The 24,638-nt window shown below is 39.3% G+C and overlaps 2 protein-coding genes across 15 annotated transcripts in view; one reads left to right on the top strand and one right to left on the bottom strand.

Annotated features, from left to right (window-relative positions):
* CASK (peripheral plasma membrane protein CASK) overlaps positions 1 to 13,378 on the bottom strand; it is a 38,063-nt gene extending 24,685 nt beyond the window's left edge. For 7 of the 14 annotated variants that reach the window (XM_068301627.1, XM_068301626.1, XM_068301625.1 and 4 more), the window contains exons 1-8: positions 13,185 to 13,378; positions 11,286 to 11,693; positions 10,667 to 10,779; positions 9,954 to 10,059; positions 9,799 to 9,876; positions 8,730 to 9,087; positions 8,398 to 8,668; positions 7,993 to 8,336 (exon numbers count right to left, since the gene is read on the bottom strand). In XM_068301627.1, the coding sequence (XP_068157728.1) occupies positions 7,993 to 8,336; positions 8,398 to 8,668; positions 8,730 to 9,087; positions 9,799 to 9,876; positions 9,954 to 10,059; positions 10,667 to 10,779; positions 11,286 to 11,344 (1,329 nt within the window). In that variant the 5' untranslated portion in view covers positions 11,345 to 11,693; positions 13,185 to 13,378. Of the gene's footprint in view, positions 1 to 1,001; positions 1,204 to 4,548; positions 5,016 to 7,992; positions 8,337 to 8,397; positions 8,669 to 8,729; positions 9,088 to 9,798; positions 9,877 to 9,953; positions 10,060 to 10,666; positions 10,780 to 11,285; positions 11,694 to 13,184 lie in introns of those variants that run through there. The other 7 variants (XM_068301632.1, XM_068301628.1, XM_068301630.1 and 4 more) reach the window with 4 other exon arrangements.
* Positions 13,379 to 22,885: 9,507 nt separating this feature from the next.
* On the top strand, positions 22,886 to 24,231 carry Gr93a (Gustatory receptor 93a). Its single transcript, XM_068301900.1, has 2 exons — positions 22,886 to 23,971; positions 24,028 to 24,231. The coding sequence occupies exons 1-2, from the start codon at positions 22,886 to 22,888 to the stop codon at positions 24,229 to 24,231; spliced, it is 1,290 nt and encodes a 429-aa protein (XP_068158001.1).
* The last annotated feature ends 407 nt before the right edge of the window (positions 24,232 to 24,638 follow it).

Below are 24,638 nucleotides of genomic sequence, written 5' to 3' on the forward strand. Positions count from 1 at the left end.
CTGTTCTATTCCTGCGGTTCTCGTTTTTTTTGCAAAATCATTGATAATAATTTTTGGCAAATCGATTTGGAAGTGCGGTTGTGTACTCTTCTCTCTCCACTCCACTGCCACCCCTCTCCTCCTCACTCTCCGTCTCCCACTCCACCTCTCACTCATCAAATCCTGTGGTTGTTGCTTCGCACGAAGGCGATGACGAGAACGAAATTTGTGAGAGAACGAACATTGCTCTCGTGTTTCATCATCTCGAGCAACTCAGCGCAACTCCCACACATACACAGACGACACAGAGAACTATGACTTAGGAGCATGAGTGGGTGGACGGTTGAGCGGGTGGTCTAGCTGACCGAACGGAACAGAACAGAACAGAACAGAACTAAACTGAACTGTTGTCTGTGCTTTTAGTATGCAAAAAAATAGCAAGTAGATAGAAGAAGAAGAAAAAAAATTGCCAAACGACCACGCACTGTTTATCTACACAAATATATGTATGTATTGTACGATGTCCTGTGTGTCTGTGTGTGTGCGTGTGTGTCTGTGTCATGTTTTTTCGCGTGCAAAAATCAATTTGAATTCTTGTTTCTCTTTAGAGTTCTGCAGTAAGGAAGAGAATAATGGAAAAAAAAACTGAAATTTCACAGCGTTCAAGCTGTTAAGTAACTTTTTAATTTGGCTGGGAAAAAAAGTTTTTCGTCGTGGCACTTGCGCTTCATAAATTAAAAAGTTTTCCTTTTTCGGCTTGTCTTTCGTTCCATTTTTCATTTTTCCTTACATATATACACATAAATATATATATTTTTTGTATTGTTTTTCTTTTCTTTACAGTTTTTTTTGTTGGTTTGGCTTTTTGTTGTACATTAGTTTTTCCTCTTGGGTTCACTTTTTTATTACAGGTTTTTTTGGGGTTTTTTTTTTTATTGTATGCTTTTGCATTAGCTGTGTGCCGTATGGCAAGCAGCGAGGACATATACGAGGACGAGGCCGAGGACGTGTGCTACACTCACTTTAATATGTGTTTTTGTGTATTGGTGTGTGTGTGGTGTGTGTGTGTGTTTGTGTAGTGTGTGTGTGTGTGCAGCAGCCGTCGTTGTCAATGTGTGTTAAGCGCTGTCCGTGCTCTACTACTGGAGCTAAGCTGCTCTTGCTGCTGCCACTGCTCCTGCTGCTGCTGCTGCTACTGTGTACCCGTCCTTTCCAGGCAAGGGCTCGCGTAATACTGCCAAAGTCCCAGCTAGCAAGGTGCACAATTATAGACTGAATCCTTAAATTATAGTCAGCAGTCAGCAAATCTCTCTTTCTCTCTATCTAACTGTCTCCTTCTCTCCTGCTCGCTCTCTCTCTCATTTGGCTGAATGCAGCAGCAGTAGTAACAGCAACAGCATCAGCAGCAGCGAAGGAGGCTGATGAAAGCATTTTCACCTAGCAATCAATTTCCGGTGCACATGGTATGGAGAAGATGTGACCAGCTTCTTGGCTTGCCTTGGCATAAGTGCGAACGAGATGACTAGTTGGCTTACAGTGGGTGGCTAAGTGACTGGTTGGCTGCTGAATCTGTGCTGGGATATCGGATGCTGGCTCTGGGCATGCGCATTGCCCCCAAACCTCCCTTCTGTGCAGGCTCCACACAGAGAAGATTCATTTCTCACTCATTGACAATTGCTGTAAGCATCACAGTCGACGCCAGCAGCGGCAGCAGCAGCAGCAGCAGCAGAAGCTGTAACTAACGTGAAGAGCGTGCAAATATTCGTAATTTATGGCGCAACGTCTACGCCACGTAGTCGTTAACCCAATCATAGCCAAATGCTGGCGTCATTCTCATCATGATCAACGATGAGTTGCAGCTGCAAGCCAAACTAGGTGACACACAGACACATGCAGATGCACACTCACTCACAAAAGTATTCAACTGAAATTAGAGACCAGTTAGACTCTCAACATGGTCACTTATTTGCCCCCACATACCCTCCCCCCTCACACCGCATGCGGGCGCCGCAAACACAAAAAAAAAAGAAGGATTCATTGCCAAAAGAACTAAACGAAGAAGGTGGAAACCGCAACCTAATTACACACCAGCCCGTCCTCGTCCATTGGGGTTAAGCAAACAGTAGCACAACTTGGCCCGAGACCCTCAGATACCATTCTTGATGAGTTATGAATCTGTGGCTAAGGCACAGCAAATATTTATGGAATACTTATGAGCAGGCAGATGGGCAAGGCAAAAAGAAAAGGGCAAACAACAAAACTGAGGGGAGAGAAAATACAATCGATTGATTTGCAAGGACACAACTGATGCCACAAACACACAACACACACATAGGCACAACTGATGTTATACAGTTCACTGTAATTAATGCACAATATAAACGCCTATGGCCATAGTCTTAGTCTTCAGGTCGTTTGTCAAGTGAATTGGAATACATTTAGACGAAGGATTCACACTTATTCCAGTGTAGGTCAAGGCCCACAACATATGTAATAGCAGGAGCTATAAACTATTAACATGATGGCCATCGCCAGCATATATCGAGAGTCAGGACGACACAAAGGACGACACGACAAAACCGACAGCCAGCCAGCCAGCCAGACAGACATAGAACGAGCGAAAGAGATAGAATGTCAGCAATTTGGCACGAATTTGTCATTTCATCGAAGTGGCAACAAATTCCACTGCAACAACAATGAGATGACGATGGCGATGGCGATGGCAATGATGGCAATGATGATGATGATGGCTGTTAGCAGCAGCAGAGGCAGCATCAAACTGTGGCAACTGCAACTGTGTTCTCTCTCTCTTTCATTGCCTCTGCCTCTGCTCGAGACAAATTCCGACATTTATGTGTAGAGTAACCTTAATGTGTCACTATGTTGAGCCTGTTTGGGGGGGTAAAACGTATGGAGGGGGAGCGGGAATGGCATGGTAGACTGGGTCTGTGTTGTCCGGAGAAGGAAGGCTTTCTTCGGCTCCTGCTCCTGACAGGTTGCTGCTTGTTTTACCTTCTCGTTGACACGTTTAGTTGTTGTCTAACACACTCACACACAAACAAATAATGTGTGTGTGTATGCACACACCGCATATCCGAGAGTACTTTTAGTAAATCACAAACTAGTCAAAGGTAAAACGAGCATTGTAATAATGCTGATGGCTTGCCAAGTGAACGAGCCAAAAAAAAAAAAATAGAAACACACACACTCATACACCCAGAAACAGTGTAACCCAACAAAAATGTGACACAAAATAAATGCAAATTCGGCTTTGGCCATTTTATAAATTGATTTTGGCATTACAATTGGCCCAAAACATGAAATCGTTTTGACTTTCTACAAGTCTCAGCTGGACAGTGCCAGCTTTAGGGTGAGCAAAGACAACAACCAAAACACAGAAGAAAGAGAAAAAACAAATTCTAGCAATTGAAAGACGTGCATAACAATAAAAATCCGACATTCCTAAATAAAAGCCAATCATTTGGAAGACTTAAATAGCATCATAAAAAAAAAGGTTACACTCACAAAAATGATATAGTAACATGTGCTAGAATTTGGTTTTTGCCATAATTACCATTTACTAAGCAAAAGTCGCTACTCTTTCACATACGGCCAGGTTAAATTATGGATCACGATCACTATTGAGTCAGTTTTACGGAAATTTAAAAAGTATTGCATATTTCTAGGCTTAAATTTTCTTCTTTTTGATTTAAAAGTATTTCATCAAATTGTTCACAAAGTGTTCAAAACTGGCTTTAAATTTGATTTTTATCTCCTAAAAAGTGTTCATAAAGACTATCCAAAACTGGAACACATCAGTCCTATGATTCAAAACAATTCTATATGAATAAATTGTTCTTTATTTACACATTTTACTGAGAAAGACATACATATATGACTGAAAAAAGCTCACAGTTCAGTGAAAACTTCAGGCAAATTTGAAGGAATAACCAATTGATTAAACATTTAACTATGTGAAAGCCTAAATCTAAATCTTTTGCCCTCATCTAAACTTATTTTAAACACTCAATTATGATTTTAATCTCAATCTAAAAACAATTCATATCCTTTTAGGGGTTTGCCACCTGCTTTTATGTGTGTTTAACATTAATTAGATTATCCAACGGGGCCCATATTATAATAATAATAATTTTAATAATAAAATAATAAAATCTTGATAAGCCAAGACCAACTTCAAAGTGAAAATTTCTCAAATAGCTGGCAAAGAAAACTTTTGTTTTTCTATACTAGTAAGTTGTTTTTTCTACTTTTCATTCCGCCAACTTTTACAGACATATAGGAAAAGAGTGAGGGAGAGAGAGAGCGCCAACAAGAAGTATGTGTGTGGCAGCCAACACTGCGGCAACTTGAACTCACTTGCCACAAAAACTTCTACAACTCTTGCCGCAACTTTCTAGACCACAACCCACTTTATGGGCATCGCCACATTCCCTTCGCTTCGCTTCCCCTCCCCAGAAAGCAAGCAACCAACAAGCAAAGTCTTGGATAAGCTTAAGCTGGCTAGTAAGTAGTAGTCATTATGATTTTCGCTCAACTATTATAATTTACCTGGTGATGCAAATTATTGTAGTAGCGTGTTATATATGCGGGCAGCAATTCGGCCGTCTCTAGGCCAATCCACTGAAAGACACTTAGCTGTTGTGTTGGCGATGATGGAGTTGTTGTAGTTGCTGTTACCGTCATGGTTGTTGTTGTTGTTGTAGTTGTGGCATCACAGCAGCAGCAACAACAACAAAATTCTTCTTCCACATCGGTGGACGCGGCCATTCAGAAAACTTGTATGCTAATTGGATGCTTTTGTCAATTTATATATTTTTTGCTTTATTTTCTTTTACTTTTTTTGTTATTTGGTCCTCTCTCCTGCTTGTATTTATTATAAAGTTAATGTTGTTGTTGACAATGTTGCTGCTGCTGCTGCTGCTGTTGTCCATGTTGTCGATGTAGATGTTGTTGTTGTTGTTGCTGCTGCTGTTGCGCTAGTGTAGCACATTTAAATTTAAATTGAGTTATAGGCACGCCAAGTTTTGTTGTAGGAGGTGGAGAAGGAGGATAAGCCGAAGAATGGGGCATTTTTTTGTGCTGCCAATTTATGAGCAGGGCCACCGCTCGACCCCAACGCCAGGGAGCAGCAACATCATCAATGGTGGCGGCAACAGCAACTGTAACATTTGCCATTTTGTCAATTGCTCCCATGTGAGTTTCAACACCAAAACACGTGGCGGCTGACAGACAGACAGACAGGCCGTGAAGGTTTTTGCTTGCGGAGGTTTTCCACGCTGCTACGGAAATTCACGCGTAATTGGCACACTGACACGACACTATACACTCCAGAGACAACTCTTGACTCTTTCACGTTTCGCGTATCCGTATAACGGTGTGCCCGTGTCCGTGTCCGCTTTCGCGTCCTGTTAATTGGGTCAAGCGAGTGGAGAACGGTAGTAAGCCACTTGAGAAATAGACTCAGCTTAACCCCAACTCAACTAAACTCAACTCGACTCGACTCGACTTGAATCGACGACTTTACGGCAGTCTTTTACTCTATTTGCCTTTGGCTTGACAACGGTTTCGACTAACTCACGACCCACACACACACACACCATCCAAATGGTTTGATAATCCTTCTGGGGATGGGTGGATTTTCTTGTTTTTTTTTTTTTTTTGGGTTGTGTGTTGGTCGTTCGCGGCGTTTCGCTTGTTAGGCGCCTTTTTCACACATGACTTGCCAAGTGTCAAATAAATCTAATGCGAGCCTACGTTACTGTTGTCGTTCCCTCGCGGCGGCTGCGCCGCAAACTAAACTGAAAAAAACCGTGTGCGCGCTTATATTTTTTCTCCATCTATATGGGACTTTTTTTTTTGTGTTTAAGTCAATCACGAATGCTCTGTAGTTGTCCCCACCCCGCCAAATGCGCCACACACACACACACACATACATAGCAAGGACTACTGCCTGCAGTGGCATGGCATTCACATCATTTCATCGACTGCGCTCACACTGCACTTTGCAGAGCATGAGAGCAAAACTCAACCAACATCAGGAGCAGGAGCAGCAGATGCTTTTTGCAGCGGATGCTTGGACTGTGGTCTAGAGGCATTTGCATTGTTGTTGTTGTTGTTGTAGCTGTTGATGCTGCTGTTCCTAGTGCTGATTGTGTTATTGCAACCCTGGTAGGTCTCCTCCCCCTGGTGTCCTAGCAGCTCCTGTGTATATAGCATTAACACATTCGTTGGGTCTGCTTTTTCTGCAGTTGTTCATATTTTCTCCATCATTTTGCCTTTTCATTTTCTTTTTTTTTTTATGAAAATGAGTTGAGCCGAAAGCAGCTCAGCTTGCGTCACACACAAACACATTCACAGACAATTGGACAGAGACAGTCCAAATGAAAGAAAAACAGCCGTAGTAGTGGCAGCGACAGAGACAGAGACAAAGACCAACCCTAGTAACACAAAAAAAAAAGGAAAAAAAAGTGTAGTCTGTTTCAAGGAGCAATTAACGACAGTGGATGGCACAGAGTTATGGCATTGCGTTCATATCGCACACAACCAGTCCCCAGACCAACAGAACCACCAGCTAAGTGAGAGGTATAGAAAATATATCCTTTTTTTTTTATTTGTAATACTCTTAGGCAAGCACGGGCATGTGCCGCCTTGTATTCATTCAATTCTACTTAGTACAAGTTGTTGATTTAATTAATGAAATTACTATATCAGATATAATCAAACTACTATTTATGTAGGCAATAAACGAGAGAATACTATTTAAAGGAGATTTAATGAAAGGAGTTTAAGTTTAAGAAATTTGGCAAACAATATCCAAGCAATTATCTAAGAAACTCTTGGCTATTTAGTGACTGTGATAAATCGTAACTTTCCAGATCCAAAAACGTTAAAAATTAGTATAATAAACAAGCCTACAAACAGCTTATTGAAGAAACTTTCCAATCAAATTAAAAAAATCCCAACATTTGTGAAAAGTTTCTTCCTTTTTCAAAAGATCTGTTTACTTAATAAGAAGAAATTCAATAATAGTTAATCTAGTCGACTGAAAACTGATGGCATATTGAAAAAACTTTTTGATAAATCGAAAAATCTCTATACGTAAACGTAAATTCATTGCTTTTGTTTAGGCAATTATTATCCACAAATAAAATATATAAACACCATTTAATACATTGGGGCCACGCATACATATAGCTTTCATAACTTGCTTAAAATTTTAAGGATATTTTCGATGCGATGCGACTCTCATAGGATTTGGAGGGGGGAGAAAAAGAATATTCCATTTTTCTGCTATCGTTTAATGTTTTTGTGGCCCCCTTCCCATTGCCTGTTGGCCCTTTTGGTTGGACTCTGTTGCAAATGTATGGGCATATGCCGACAACGATGGCACTTGAGCTGTGTTTTGTAGCATACTTTTCTGGGCAAAAAGCCTTCAGGGACGGCCACAAGCGCGGATGATGTTGTTGTTGTTACTATTGTGGACTGTTATTATTGTTGTTGTTGTTGTCGTTGGTGCTACTGTCTGTTATATACCAGCATCTGAATTTCATTTTAGTTTATTCTGATTAAATTGTTTGTATTTTGGTTGCATTAGCAAAAGCATAGTACATATAAACATATATGTATATTATTGTATACGTACGCTTTATGTTTGAATTTGTATCTCTGTTTGAGCAAAGGATTAGTAGAACTGTCTGCGACTCAAAGTAGACAGCGGTTGGAGTTTGAGTGCATGATTCTCTGCTTGTTTGTCCGTACTAAATACATTTCAAATTTGTTTAAGCTTATGCTCTGAAAGGGAAGGACATAGTGGACCACAGATTGATATGACCACAATGCCCAGTACACTGACCAAATGGGCCAATGAGTTGTGGTTGGTAGAGCAGAGTAAATTGACGCAACAATGCAGATTATTACGAGCTTAAGCTCCTCATACAGCTTGCCACAAAATAAAGCAAAATACGAGTAAATAAACTGTACAATGGCACTCACCTGCATATGGGGGGAGGCGAGAAGGAGCATCAGTTCATCCTTGGCATACTTATTGCCCACATTGGCGCCCACAGCCGATAGCAGCTCGAGAACATCACGACTACGTGCCACAGCCTCGGCACTGGGTGCACGGCCATTGCTCGTTATGACTGTGGAGCCAATGCGATCGAAAAGCTGTAGAAATTGATGTAGTCTACCATCTCGTAGCATATCACGCAGCACATCGGCATCCACATGCGCATCCTGCAGTGAATAAATATCATCTAAGCAATCTAAAATACGTTGAACAGCCTCAATGCCCGCCTCCTCGTCGGCCCACTCGTCGGGTACTCCAGATATGGGCACTGCGAAAAATTCAATATGCATAAATCAATTGCTCAATAGATAACTTTAGATTTAACTCACTGTCTGCCGCATCGGTGGCATAGAGAGGATCCATATTAGTTCCACCGGCTATTGCCTGGACAGCTCCCTTCAGTTTGCGACGGGCATTGTAACGCTTCAATTCCTCTACAGTTTCTGAAAGATGTGTTCGCTGTAATTTGTCTCGATCACGTATCCAAGGATGCTCCAGCACCTCGGTTATAGATAGTCTGTGATGTGGATTGGTTGCCAGCATTTTCATGACTAGATCCTTGGCATTGGCTGAAATGGACTTCCACTCTGGCGCCTCAAACTGAAATGCATATGAGCAATTAATAAGTTAGTCTCTAGTTGTACGTGCCAATTTAACATACCGATAGCCTGCCACGAGCAATCGACTGCTGCAATCTCACACCAGAGCCCAGAAATGGTAATCGACCGGAGAGGAGGACATGCAACATGACTCCAGCGCCCCAGACATCGCAACCTTTGCCATACAGTCGCCTGGTCACCACTTCTGGGGCCATATAATGCGGACAACCCACACGGCCATGTGTTTCTATGGTTTCTCGCGTTCCAGGCAATTGAATAGCTGAACCGAAGCCACCCAATTTCACTGGCGCCGAGTTATCCACAGTGGCAAGCAGAGCACAAGCGGGTCGCACATCTCTGTGAAGAATGTCGTTTTCATGACAATATCGCAATGCTTCCAATATCTGCCGCATATAATGGCTGCAAATGAGTACGAAAAACATTTTAATAAGTAATTCAATCGACCCTTGCAAAACGAAGCCAAAACAAAAGGTTAAAGATAAGTAAAATGAAAACTTAGTACTAAATAGATAAAGTTTATAACGTTTCCCACTTTTAGCAAGGAATCATTATTGTATTCTAGAAGCTATATATTTATAGATTTGTAACTTGATAACCTCTAACCATCACACAACTATTTTAATGTTCGTAAGAAGTAAATTATAAACAAAATTATATAATTTAAATGACTTAATTAAAGAATCCAATGTAGATTTCTACTCTGTAGCTTTTATCTTCGTATTATTGGATCAATTTTTAGAAAGTTTTATAACTTGAGAATGTAGAAAATTGTATTGTCCTAATTTAAAATAAATATTTTCTAATTGTGATGAAATCAACATTAAAAAATATCAGAATTTAATGATCTATGCTTCAGAATTATACAAAATACTGATATTTGTTTAAACAAACAATTGCTTGCAGGCCTATGAAACAAAGCAACAGGCAGATTTGTTCAGGTATCACTTATATGATTATAATTTTGTGGAAAATCTTTAATTTACAATTATTTCATTTCATTTGGCTTTAATTTAAGTATTTAATATTCGTTATTATTCAATTGGGAATCAAATTCATTGTCTTTAGGGCCAAATGGGATCTTATAGGCATTACTTTTCTACAGTAACTCACCAAGCCACAGCCTCGCTGTAGACAAAGCCAGCAACGGCGCGACGCACAACCTCGAAGCACAAGTCGGAGCCTTCCATGCTGTGGAAAAAGGGAAATGTTGTTAGTGGCCTAAATTCAAACATACAATATGCAAAAGGAATACGCGTGTTACTTACAACTCGAAAACCATGTAGAGCATGCCCTCTGAGCTGTAGGTTTCCAGTAGCTCGACAATGTGCGGATGCTTTAGCATGTGACATATTGTGGCTTCGCGTTTTAGATCTGTAATATTATGGCAATTAGTTGACATTAAATGGGTAGAGAAAGCAGTTCTATGGCCGCCGCAACAATGGCGCCTTGTATTCAGACCAAAAGACAGACATACAGAGGGAGCGACCGACCGACCGACAGACAGAGAGACAGGCTACTCAAACGGCACCAGATGCCAGGCATCTCTAATGGACTTAGTGGTTGACTTATGTGCCTGCCATGTATCATTTAGTCAATGCTCCAAGTCCGGACGCCCTTGCACTTGAGCAATTTCTTTTTAATTGGTAAGATTTTGGGGGGGCGGCTGTCTTGATAGGGCGCCCATGGGAGAAGGAAATATGTATATAGAGAGGATACATATATATGGGGTTGGAATGTGGGTGGGTGAGTCACACGTGCTAGTTATGGTCGCTTCCATTTCATGCTGCCATTGTGTTTTGCTGCACAATTAGTAGCCACATAATTTTGAATAATTGAGCAGCTTAATTATAATTTATTCACACAAATAGGCTTGGTCTCTGCCTGTTACTTCCTCGTTTACTCTCCGTCTCTCTCTATCTTTCTCTAGTCGCATCAAGGTCGAGGTCGATGAATATATCCGAAAAAAATAAACTCTTACCCGCTGTGCTCAGTCCTGGACTCGCTGTGAACTTGGCCACATCAACAATTTTGACAGCAAACTGCTGATTGGACTCCCTGTGTATGCAACGTCTTACTATGGAGAATGGTCCCCTGGATGAAATCACAAAAGATCAATTAGTTGAATCAGGTTAAAGTTCTCTTCCTTTTCCTCATCCACCTTCTTCCCCGTTTCAACGCCCATCTTAGGTTAACTTTAGCTATGAAAATATTTCTAGATAAATAATTTCAACTTTTGAAACTATCATCATAACAAAAAGTAACTAAATGCCAAGTTTTTGGAACGTTACATAAAACAAAAAAGGCAAAAACGGCAACAAAAAAAAAAATTTAATAATGCAAAAGTCGACATGAAAAGTTTTTTGGCCAACTTTTCTTCCTCTTGTGGAAGTGAGTGAGTTTTGGCGTTTCAAATTTTTTGGCCAGGCCCCCCCTTAACTTGGCGAGGGTCCGAGGCATTGTCGACAGATGATTTAGTGCGTTTTGTTGGGGAGCCAAAAGACATAATGAGATGTGAACGTGAACATGGTTCTGAATGTGGATACTACCTCACTATGAGGGCGGGGGGAGAGAAGGACATCCCACCCACTGAAACTTACTTGCCAATGACCTCGCAGAGCTCGTAAACATCGTCAAAGAGAATTTCGTCTTCGGTCATTTTGAATAATTGATGAATTGATGCCTGGGCTCAATTGCTTTTTTGGAATATTGATGGGTTGTTCTCACTCCCCCTCTCTCTCACTCTCTCTTTCTTTTACACAAAATAAATAAATACAAAAAATAAAAAACAAAACAAAAAAAAAACAACGAAAGAGAAGAGGAGACGACAAACAACAGCTGGCGTCCACAAAAACTTTTTTTGACCAAGGGCGGGGGAGTAATGTAGAGAGGAATATTGTTGCTCTGCTTCTTATTGGTGTTGTTGTTGTCGTCGTTCCGTTGTTGTTGTTGTCCTTGCTGCTGCTGCTGCTGTTGTTGTTGTTAAAGATTCATTTCGTCACATGTAACTGAAAAATGACACAGAAATGTTTTTAATGTAATAAACGGAAATGAGAATGGGCATTCATTATACACAAAATGGGCCGCAAAACCCACTCTTGTATATCTTATTTGAACAATCTCAACCTCTGGGATCCTCCCCCAACACCCACCGGCCACCTCTCCCTTAATATTGACTCGTTATGGCTAATGCAGAATGTCAATCACAGAGGTGAATATACGTAGACCAAAAAACACAACCCAAATCAATTACAGGCCACACACAAACACACACAATCGCACTCACACACACACAACAGACACAGAAAATGCTTCAAAATATTTGGAAAATTTCATCAATCGTTTTGATGACGCTCCTACTATGATCCTTCTGTCTCTCTCCTCCACTTTTTGGCGGAAGGAAGTCTCACTGTCAACGATTTGAATTTTCTAACGGAAATGATTTGGGTGTGCGGTTTGTACGAGAGATAGGCACAGAGAGAGAGAGAGAGAGAGGGAGAGGACGACAGTGAGAGAGGAAAGGTAAGTCAACAAAAGGTAGAAATTATTATTATCTCACTGATTGACTGACTTTGCCGGCCAGAATGACTGGTTTACTGAATCAGTTTTTTGGTTAGTTAGTTAGTTGGCTAGTTGAGGGGCCTCTGCTTTTGTCTTGGCCACAAACATCCTTTACTACCATTATTATGACTTTTTGGTCGAAACCAAAAGCACACTTGAACACACACACACCAACACAGAGAGAGATTCGAAAAGTTTGTTTGCCCCCTTTCGTTCCTTTTAAAAGCCAGAGAGAGAGTGAGAGTGAGGTTGGCAGGAAGAGAGCGCAGGCGCAAAGCGGAATTCATGTAAAATTCCAATTGTAATCGTAAAAATAAGCTAGGTTAAAATAGCTCGGGCTCTGGGAGCACTCTACATAGCTGTGCCCGGGTTGCATGAATATTTAAATATGCAACAATTTACGATGCACAGTTTACACACACACACACACACACACACAGGACCCCACCATCACATACAGGCACTTGCAGAGGACCAAAATCTGTTTGGCCAAAAAGGACATACAGAATCATATTTAATGCAAAGCTGCGCATTGGGCGCGGTATATAAGCGAGGGCGAAGCTCAAGCGAAGGTAAAAACCTTGCTCGTGTGCCTTTGCCGCTGTTGTAAAATGCCTTGACACTTTCAAACTATGCGACCTTACCACACACACACACACACGCACACAAACACACCATCACACACACTTATAAGAATTTGCTCCTTTCATGCCAGAACAGTTTCACAAGATTCACTTGTCGCCGACGACAAGTGCCACCGCCTCACAATTAGAAAATTGATTCTTTGTCTAGTATTTTTACAAAGGATTTGCATTGCAGCCAGAGAGACAGGCGTTTTGCCCCTCCCGCTCCTCCTCGCATTCCTTCACATTTGCCACCCACTCATCTCACACCCGCACAAAAGTTTGTAGATTTTTTTTTGTGTGTGTCGTACGAACCCCTTGAATTTTCTTGGCTTTTTGCTGTCCGAATTAAGGCATTTCCATGGGCTAAATTGCTGCCAATAATTGATAAAGCGTTTGTTGTTCTCGATACGTTAAGTCTACATCTGATTTAAACAATTTAGTTTAAATTATTTAGCTTATTTTTAACATAAAACAAACACGGCCCGTGTGGAGCTGATTGGCGAAGAACTGGTTGCAACTGAACTGGTTCGGGGCCAAGCGAACCAGTTGTCTTGGCCAGGGCTGCAGCGTGTGATGTTGCAAATTGCTTAAATTGTCAAATGTTTATATTTTCAGCTGCTTTTGGCTAAGCATGCTACAAATAATATAATAAATGGCATTTAATATATCAATTATTTATAAAAATCATTATTAAGCATTATTTTTAGTTTTTGCGGCTTGATTGGATTCAGTTCAAAGGTTCAAAAGCAGCAGCTGTGACTTGAACTCATTTAACTAGTTCCCAAAAAATACCAAAAATACTTTGAAACTTTTCTGGTATTTAAACAATTGGCGGAAATTTTAAAAGTAAAATAGAAGTACACTCAATTTAGATTTGACGGGACTTTTAAATTTAATGGGCTAGATTAACTTTAATTTCAAAAGTACATAAATTCTAAACACTGCACTAAAGCCATTTGTTTTTACATAAGTAGAACTTAATCATCTCAAAGCTTTAGACATATATTAACAAGTATTTATGGAGTGTCAAGTCATTTTTTTGTTATAATGGTTTAATATGCATTTCAATGCCAATTGAAATAGCTAAATGTTTATTACTTATTCCATGTTTGGCTAGGCACTTTATTGCATTTCTCTGAGGCATTAAAAAGTATTGAACAATCATTAAGACGAATCGAATAAACACTAAGCCGTCTGATTTAGCTTCCAAATAAAATAAAACCACATGATAAAAACGTTTACCCATATGTAATATCATGTTTTTGTTATCTATCCAAGTGCATTATAAACAAATGCGTCAAACATTGATTCTCTATGATGCCCTTCGAATATTGAACACAAAGTGCTATGCAAATTTGGCTTATGTCAATTTTTGTTAATCACATTCAAAAGCCTTTGTCCAATGCCTTTTCCAAATCGAATGCCTGATAGCTAATGCATTCTCCCATGAACCGTTGGGCATTATTATCTTCTATTGCTTTTAACTATTATCTATTATTATTATTACAGCCATATGCATATGGCATTTGATAAACCCATTAGAATAAATTAAGATTTCGACATTAATATGCCAGTCACAAGCACTCTCCGAAACCCACACAAACAATAGGTGCGTAATCTTTAAATCAACTGGCCTCAACTGAATGTCTTTGCGTTCCGGGGACCCTCAACCCCGATACCGAAAGCCAAAAAAACTCAAACATAAACATCATCAATTACACAAACATCGAACAGAGACAACAACAACAACAACAACAAAGACAAGAACCGTAGGTCGTTTCCATAGCCGCTAGGTTGGTTGACAAGTAAAAATAAAAGGAACTCAGGCAAACCAAAAACAAAAAAAAAAGGCTCAGGTGAAATCAAAATCAAATTCAACGCCAAGAGTACCGCCTTACCTCTCCTTCCAATACCCATAATCAGCCCTGTAGCCCTCGTGCACCCAATCCCAGAACCCAATCTCAGTCCCAATGCCTTGTCGCCTTCATCATCGTCGTCGTCGTCGTCTTAGCCCATCATTTGGACTTGCGACTGTCGCACTTAATGCGTGTGGATGGACATGAATGTGTAGGATTCGAATTGACATTATAAAAACTGGTTTTTTGGTGCCAATATACATATATAAGTATATATTGCCGGTTACGCGTCCTACGCGTCGCCCCTGCTGATCGTCATGTACCTGCCTACTTGTTTCTGTTGTCTCCTTGTTGTTGTTGTTGTTGTTGTTATTGTCCTCTCTAGGATATTATCTGAAAGTGTGTATGTGTGTGTGTGTGCGTGTGTGTGTGTAGGCCTGTGGAAAATCAACTCAAATCTGCTGACAGTAAACTGATGCGATAATAACAAAAGATATTATAGTCATATTACAATGAATCAAGTTGGTTTTTTTTCTTATCATTTAATATACTGCCAAAATATACAAAAAGATATTGATTGATTGATATTTCTCTCAAACAAGAAACGGTAAACCCAACTTGAAGTAACTGAAAATTCTTTTCAAATTTCTTTTCATTTAAATTCATTTTTGATCTCCAACTGGGTTCGAAGTTCTTTTATAGAATACAAATTCCAATTGGAAGATTATTGTTTCTTCAACAAAGAACCAAGAAAATATTCTTTCCCGTGATTCCAACTGAGAAGCAATAAATTAATGAAGATTTTCTATCTTTTCTTTTATTGGGTTTTCCCTTTAAGTGTGACTTGGAAAAGTTGCATAAATTACACTTGGAGAAAATTATATAAAAAATGTAATAGAAATTATTGAAATTTTTAATTAATTACCTTTTTTCAGCTAGAAAAAATTACTAGAAAGTAAACTAAATTAAGTTATTAGATTAATTAGAACATTTGAAATGATTTTATCCACTTTAACTTTTAGTTTTTAAATTTTGTCACTCTTGAAACGTAGAAAAACTAACATTTTGGTCAATTTTTAACAAAAATTTGTATGGCATTTTTTAAGAAATCGCTTTTAAAAGACTTTTAAGCCATTTTGAAGTAGGCATAAGAGATTAAGTGAAGAAATAACCATTTCAAATTGGCCAAAATAGAAAATAGTCTGAGGAAAATTAAAGGAATCATCAAATATTCTTTGCATAACTGAAAATTAAGAAAACCTTTCAAGAATTTAACTAGGTTTAAGAATAATAACTGATTATGAATCACTTTTGATTACAAATCCATCTTAAATGATGATTCAAGTAATGTCCTTTGGGGTCATCTATCTCTTTTAAAACATTTCACAATTTTCCTCCCCAAGACTAAAGTCTGGAACTAAATTTGATCTATTCGTGGCAGGAGAAGCAGCAGCTGTACTTGATTCGTCTTGCTAACTGGCATATTGTATCAGGATGCTGTCACCTCATCATTGTAGACACTCAAAATAAAAACAGCAGCTACCTTCCACCCGATGCGTCCCTTGGCCATGTTGTGCCATATTCTTTGTTAATGTAGTCAAATTACATTGCCTGGAAATGCATCTTTACCCACACATACATATGCATACGCGTATTCATTTACCCATAGGTCGAGACTGGGCCCTAACTTTACTGTGACTTTGCCACTGGCCCTGGCCCTCGCCCTGTCTCTGGCCCATATGGCAACGGCAACGGCAGCAGCAGCAGCAGCAACAGCAATTAACTTAAAATGTCATTAACCAGCCATTGTAGGTGAGAGGCGCAAAACTCAGACAGAGACTGAGAGATGAGAACTGAGACTGACATATGACAAGGCACATCAAGCAAGGAGACAGACCAGAGCAGATCAGGCCAAACACAAACTCAAAACCAGGTTCAGGCTCAGGCCCATCCCAGCCCGTTTCAGCATCACTAAAAACGCCCTCGCTGGTTACCCCTACTCCCTACTACCACAATCCTCCCTCTTTCTCTCTTCCTTTCTCTCTACTTCTCTCTGCATGTATGTATATTATATTCCTTGACGTTCCACCTTGGCATTAAACGCTTGATTAAATTTCACTACAAATGGGCTGGGCAGGGGAAATACACACACACACACACACAGATGTATGCATATCCCATCCATCCATTATTGGAAAAAGGTCATCCCAACACAGTTCTTTGACCATATGCTGTTCAGAGCCAAGCCGATCTACAGGCCCACATTGTATATACATATTTATGCTGATGTTTTGACTGTCATCGCAATTAGAAAGCTCAGATAGCCTTTCCTATATGTATATATATATAGAATTTGTTTACCCTGTAAAAAAAAAGTTAAATTGGGTATATGATGAAATTTTTACTAATCTAGGCCAACTATCTATATATAATATTTTAAGTCCACTCGTCGTATACGCAATTTGATCGAAATTTCCTAATGTGATTCCCATTCAATGTTTCATCTGAATTTGGTATGAAATATATGAAAGGGTAAAGGATATATTCACAGTTATACCCGAAAAGAATCTATTAGGCCTGAGGAAAGAAAAGAAAAAGAGAAGAGAGAAAGATGGGTCAGTCATGTTTATATTTCCAGGGTATTAAAAGGTCGTTAGTCTAATTTATTGCATAGAATTTGTTTTTTTTTTTTGTTTTTGTTTTTGCTGATCTCACTTGCCACATTTCTTGCATTTCATTTCCCATGAAACATGTTCCCTTCCGGCAGAAGCAGCAAAAGGGGGCAGTGGGCAACGAAATGAACTGGGAGGGGGGAAGCCTAAAAAGTGCGGCACAGCGAAGCGCGCGAGAGCGGTGAGAAAATGTTTTGCATTATTTACATTTTTACTGCAGTTAGTTAGCTGTTCTGCCTGACGGTTTTTTTCTGTTCTGTTCTGTTCTGTTCCGACTGATTCTCTCTGGTTCTGGCCTTCTTGTAGTTCATGATCATCATTTTGCCTCTGCAGGACATCCGTCATCCGTTGCGCTTGCTTTGGTTGTTTCTCCCCCTCTCCCCTCCTGAGTGTGTGTGTGTGTGTCTTCTTTCATTTGGTTTTATCGCATCGCTTCCTGCCTGCTAACCGAAAACCCATAAGTCTGAACCTGTTGCTCTCATTAACAAATTGTCAGGTGTGCCCCAACGTCGACAGAGACTGCAGTTATTCGTCATGCTTTGGTTAATCAGCACAGAACCGAAGAACTCACTACGAGCAGAACAAAAACAATAAAGACAAAAAAAATACAAATTGCCATCCAGAACATGTTTGCAATTCAACTGTAAAAGCGTTTAAACGGAAAGTTTGTGGGCTTCCAAAAACACTTAGCCAAGAATCACCCTCCTTCTCCTTCTTCTCCTTCTTCTCCTCCTGTAATTGAATTCTGAGCCACTCTCCTGCCATGTCTTGACCATTGCCATGTCTCTTGTCTCTGTCTTCTTCTGTGTCTCTGTTTACCTGCTCGTAAACAAATGCCGGCTTAATCAATTCGTAAAACTGTTTAAACTTCAAGTGATAACAAACAAAGGCGAGACGCATCGAAAGAAAGTCCCAGGGTTTACGTTCCACCACCCCTTCCCAAAACAAAGAAAATCCAATTTGATGAACAGCATCCCGCAGCATCGGCGGCATTTTGAATCCCTCCCTGTCCGTTTCTCTATCTCTCTCTCTCTCTCTCTGCCTGGGATGTTTTTTTGTTTATTTTCTCACAAAGGCGGCAAAGCAAATAAAAATGCCCATTGCCCGTTGCTTTCCAGAATTGATTTTGAAAACCTAATCAAATTGAGCAGCCGCAACCAGTAGAAAGAAGATGCTCATTATCAATTTTAGGGTAACTTGACTTTGGCATTCAATGTGCCAAAGGTCTTAAATTCTATGGATTTCAAAACGAAAATAATAAAAGGTCAAAAGTAAAATAGAAGAAGTCAGCAAAGAAAATATAAGTAAGTCTATAAATTTTTAATAAAAAATTTTAATAATCTTTTAAAAATTAATACAAAATTTAAAAATTCTTTAAACTGCTTGGCTTAATTATAAAATTTGTCTAATTCACAATTGACAAAAACTTATCATTATATAATATTTAACAATTTAAGTTTATTAATGCTGAAAACCATCTCAAATGGAAGAAGATCTTTTGTTTACTTTTTATACCTTTCACTTATTCATTTACCTTCCTATTAATATATTATAAATAAATATATGTATTATAAATCATTTTTTATAATAATTGACATTTGGAGAGATATAGAACCAAAATTTAAAATAAACTTTTTTTAAAACTATTTTTTTATGTTGTTAAAACTAATAGAAGGATTTCTCTGTGGGCCATCTCAAACTTGGAAAAATGGGGCAACAAATCTTAAATATTTTACAATTTTTACAGAAGTTTTCTATTACAAACTTTTTTTAGAAAAATATATGAAAAAATTGAAATGAAAAAGACAGAATAGTTTTTTCCTTTTTAGGCTTTTTCAAAGTTGCTATTTCAGTTAAATTTTCAATGGTATTTAGTTGAATTTGAAGGTTTGCGATTTATAATTTATAATAAGAATCTCAAAGCTTGGTTTAAAACCACATTCAGGCCTTTAGTTATGATTTAGTAGACATATATAAATTAGATAAGCTCAGAGAGTATTATAAATTTATAGGCAAAGTTACATTTCAACTTGGCTAGACATCATGGAAATTTCTGTTTCCAAAAACTAAATTCAAATTATGGATCACAAGCCTTATAAATCTTTATACCTATGCCTTTTTGAAATATGAAAAGCTAATTCTTGGTCATTTTGTGGTAATTTAAGCTGATCCTTAAAGTTAAACATTGTTTTAATGCTGAGCCCAGGCCTAAAAAACGAACTCTTTATCTTCTTTAGACGAAACTATATATAGACATCTAAATGGGAACACTTATGATAAAAAATTTAGTTCATAATTTGCTTATCAAAGTTTCTAGTTTCCGTTTTGGGTATGTTATGGTCAACATTTAAAGGGAATGGGTAAACATTTGACTTCGCAAATAATTTAGTTAGCTAAATTTATGAATTTAGTTACTAGAAACAAAAGAAAGTCTTTTTAAAAGAAAGTCTAGACAATCTATATACGATTTCGATGATTTAGTAAAACTGCCTAACAAAAAAACTTTTAAAACATCCTTTTAGAGGCAGAAGTCCTTCTTTGAGAGATTCATATGAAGTTCTATCTCAATTGCTTATTGTTTTGGGGTTTGTATTTTCTATCATTTGAAATGTAAAAATGCGATCCATAAGATAGAGTATAGAGTGATCGTTGGCATTTGTTAAACAACTGTTTATAGTGTTGTTGACGACCACCACCAGGCAATAAAAGAAGCAGTGCCCTCCTTCCATTCGCTGGTGCTGCTCCTTCATAATTAAATATCCAAATTAAGAGTAAGCAAAATGCCATCTTGCCACTAGCTATGTAGGGGTTGCATCTCTTTTTCGTATCTTTATGTTGTATCTGTAAATAGCAAATGCAACCAAGTGAGGCATTTTATGCAACACACGCCAAAAAATTGTCTACAACTTGGAGGTGAACCAAGGGCAGAAATAGAGTATGGAGTTGGGGGGGATCACAGAGAAACAGAGACCATCATTTGCATGAACTGACTTTCGTATTGTGTTGTTGTTGTTGCTTATGCAAACGCATGGGGCATGTCTCCCGCAACTCTAATGACTCCACAACTCCAACGCCAACTTTAACTTCAATGCCGACAGCGGCTCCATCTGGCCTGGTCTCGGTCGCCCCTCTCTCTCTCCCTCTCGTTCTATACGTTCGTTTAGGTTTTCCAAAAGGCGCAGACAATGAAAAACATTTTCCTGTCTCTGACTCTTTTTTTGTGTTGTTGTTAGTTGTGTGGTGTTTTTTTTTTTTCCTTGTTTTTTTTGTTTGTTGCCTGTACTCAACAACCCCTGCCCCTACCCCTACCTCTATCCTTGCCCCTGCCCCTGCCCCAGCCACGATCAACATAAAAATCCATATGATGTCGATGTCGATGACTTTTTTGTTTTCGTTTTTCTATGCGTTGTTGTTGACGACGACGTTGCCCAGAGTCGAAGTGCTTCGATGAATCTCTCTCACACACACATACGGAGAGATATGTATATATATTTAAATGTGCATATATGCCATGTATCCATTATATCCACTGTCGACTGTAGTTCTCTCTGTCTCTCTGTGTCTAATCTCCTAATGTCGTTGAACCTTTCCTTTTTTTTATTGTACAGCAAACAACTTTATTATTATTATTATTTTCTTTTTTTTTTATGCGAGTATTTTCCTCATTGTTTGTACTTTGCAGATTCGCTCAGTCGCCCTTGTATGCCTCCCCTGTCAGGCCCCCTCCCCCACAGTTCTATGTTTAACATAGTAGAAAACACAGTACAACAACAGCAACTGATGACAACGATAACAGCAGCAGCAACAACAACCACAACAACAACAACTGCACACGTGCATTCTCCTAGGGCCTCTGCCTCTTAGCAATTATTTCCAATTTAGCAATACAACACAGGCAGCAAGCAGCAAGCAGCACCAGCAGCAGCATCAGTCAGTGTCAGAGTCTGAGGCAGAGGCAGCGACTGAGACAGTGGCCAGGGCTTGGCTTTGGCCCACTCCTATTGTCTTCGTTTGGTTCATTGGCCTTAGCAGCCCCAGCAGCTACAGCCACAGCTTCAACTTGAGCTCCAGCTCCAACTTTAGTCCCCAGCTGCATCATCCACATCATCAGCAGCACGGTTGGGGTCAAATCAGCTAGCTAGCTAGCTCCCTGCTCCATGCAATTACTTCATGTACTTGGTCTGTAATAACACGGAGTAAAACTGTACGTAAACTGGTTGCCCAGGATGCTATGATGATGATGCTGCCGCTGCTGCCTGCGAGACTGTAGACCAGAGAGACTAGAGAGTTATCTATATCTATCTATGGTCCCCTCCCGTGACTAGGAAAACCAGTTATTGGGGGCCCAGGCTTGTTGCACGCCCATTTCTGCTTGCTTGCCATGTTGTCGTTGTCGTCGTCGTCGTCGTCGTCGTCGTTTGCTGTCAGAGGCAATGATCATGCCAAGCCAGGAGCAGGCTGGAGCTATATAGTCAGACCTGTTCCTTGTCCCTGTTCATGTTTCTCTGTGTTGCTGTTCCCTTTCTTTTATTTTTCCTCTTTTTATTTTGGCTCCAACTTCTTCTTGTTGGATCAACTTAAAGGCTATTGACTTTGTTTTTCTATTGCCAGTCTTGTGCTAGAACACTTCCTTCTTTCAACCTGGGATATAACATTGAGTTCATTGAACTTCTTGCAGGGGGAGGCGTAAGATGTCGGGTGGAGGGGTTTATTCTAATGCCTGGGCAAACGTGTTTGGCAACTTGGCAATTGTGGGTTGCAGGCGGCAACTCCAGATGCCTGCAGCAACAGCAGCGACATCATCAACTGGAGTCAATAGTCATCGTTAGGGCCTTACAAATTGACCACAAGTGAATTGAAATTTCATTAAGGCATATCGCTAAATCAAATTGTAACAATATTTTCATTAGCAAAATGCATTCCTAATGAGTTTCAGTCAACAATTATTCTTTTAGGTTTAGGACCTAAATGGTTCAATGAACTTTAATTTACAATTTTACTTGTTGATTGGAAAAATTCAGACATTACAAAAAATATTCTCCCAATTTCTCAAATAACATAATCATCGCTGTCAATTCCTCAAATTCTATTTCGTTTAAGAATTTACGCCCATTTTTTAAGTACCATCTGTTCCAATGTGCCCAAGGGCTATATGCCCTGTCAAAGTACAAGTGGAACTGGGTCTGGGCATTGGAGATGGAGATGAAGGTGGAGGGAACTGGGGCTGGGCTGTCCATCAACAACAACAACTGGTAGACCCTGGGCTCGGGGGCCAATCAGTCAGCGAAGCACTCAGCCATGCGTGAAACGCAATTGCCGATTGCCTACACACACACACACACACACACACACACACACACTCACACACATTCAATTAATAAAATCAACAGCAAAACCGTTCTGCTTATTCTTATCGCTCGCCCTGTGCCCTCCTGATATAACCCATCAACGACAACCATGTCGTCCTGGCATTAAATGTCCAACTATGTCCCAGTACAGTCAGAATATGGATTCGAGTCGCTTGAAAGGATTTTCACGAACTTTATTACTTGGCATCTATTATGTTGCTCGCGGTTTGTCGTTGCTCTCGTGCAATCTGGATCGAGAGCAACTGTTGCTGAGGCCCATACAACGTCGCAGCAACAAGGTTCTAGCCATGATTTGGCGTAGCATTATTGTGTTGATCTATTGGTCAGTGATACCAACACTTTTCTATCAATTTGTCCAGAAGCCCAAAAGTTATGCTGATCTCTTCGCACTGCTGCAATCGAGTTCGGTGTCAATTTTGGCCGTCACCTCGTTCATAATACAAGCCAGCCGGGAGGAGAAATTTATTGCAATCTTAAATCGTTATTTGGAATTATATCGTCAGATTTGTTTGGTAACCAAATCAAATCAATGGCAAATGTTTGCTGGTAAATTTGTCATATTGTATGCCCTGAAAGTGTTGCTCACCCTCTTTGGTTGTGTTCACGAAGTGGCCCCATTGCTGCAGGTGCAATCGATTGTGCAAATAAATGTTACCCAAACGATTTCAGTGATCTTTGGCATTTACATGTGGTTCGGCACACTCTTTCTGCTGGATGCCTGTTTCCTGGGATTCCTTGTCGCGGGTATCTTTTACGAACACATGGCCATGCACATTAGAACGATGTTGCAAAGAATGCGTCCCATTGAATTCCAGGAAGAAGATTTTCCTTCCGAACGTATGACTCACTATAAACGCATGTGTTTGCTGTGTGATTTCACCGATGAATTGGATTCCTGCGGCTCTGTTTATAGTGAATTGTATGACGTCACTCTGTCATTTCGTCGCATTCTTCAATGGCAAATTGGCTTCTATATCTACTATAATTTTTGCATCATTTGCCTAATGCTATACCAATGCATTTTACTTTACTTAAGTGCCGAAGAAATGGTTCTACTTACCCTAACAATGGTTGGTATTAAATTGGCCAATCTAATTCTGCTAATCATGTGTGCCGACTACACCGTGAATGAGTCCAGGAAACCTCTCCTCATGCCCTTGGATATAGTGTGCACCGACATAGATCAACGTTGGGATAAGAGTGTAAGTAAGAGCTACTTTTTCCATTATGCAGATGAATCATTCTTTGCTCTTACCAGGTGGAAACCTTTCTCAGTCAACAGCAGACACAGAATTTGGAAATAAAAGTTTTGGGTTTCTTTGCCTTAAATAATCGTTTTATATTAATTGTTCTTTCGGCCATTATATCATATCTATTCATACTAATACAATTTGGCTTGTCTGGTGGTTTTGAGAATTCAAAAACTCTAGAGTCAATTTTTAATAAAACTACCATCAAATAAAAAAACAATAAAGAATTGTCTTAGTTTCAATTTCAAAATCATTCAACTTAACTTAATTGAGTAAGTTTTCGTGTTTATTACTTCATATAGTTATACCCAAAAGTATGTACCTAAATACATCAGAGTCAAAATACATGGCCATCAATATGGTAAATAGTTTTCAAATTTAGTTTTTCAAGCATTAAGAATGAAATTCGTTATATACATTTGTTTATTATATCGAATTCTATGAGCTTTATAGGTTTTTTTTTAGTGATATCCTGGTTAAGTCCTTCAAATTTGCACTAGATTTTACTGGTATTCTCTCTTTAATGATAAAACTTGGTAAGCAATCGTTTAGATATGACTAAAATTTAATAGCAATTGACATTCTTAGTTTCTAAGTTTTATCAAAACCTTTAAAATCC

The sequence above is a fragment of the Drosophila tropicalis genome, unplaced genomic scaffold, assembly GCF_018151085.1.
Source record: "Drosophila tropicalis isolate 14030-0801.00 unplaced genomic scaffold, ASM1815108v1 contig_878, whole genome shotgun sequence".
NCBI classification, from domain to species: Eukaryota; Metazoa; Arthropoda; class Insecta; order Diptera; family Drosophilidae; genus Drosophila; species Drosophila tropicalis.

Excerpts from the sequence above, each read along its gene's own strand:
- Gr93a (XM_068301900.1), top strand. The coding sequence starts at position 22,886 with ATGTCCCAGTACAGTCAGAATATGGATTCGAGTCGCTTGAAAGGATTT. Across the intron at positions 23,972-24,027 it reads ATCAACGTTGGGATAAGAGT|GTGGAAACCTTTCTCAGTCA; the intron begins GTAAGTAAGAGC and ends TGCTCTTACCAG.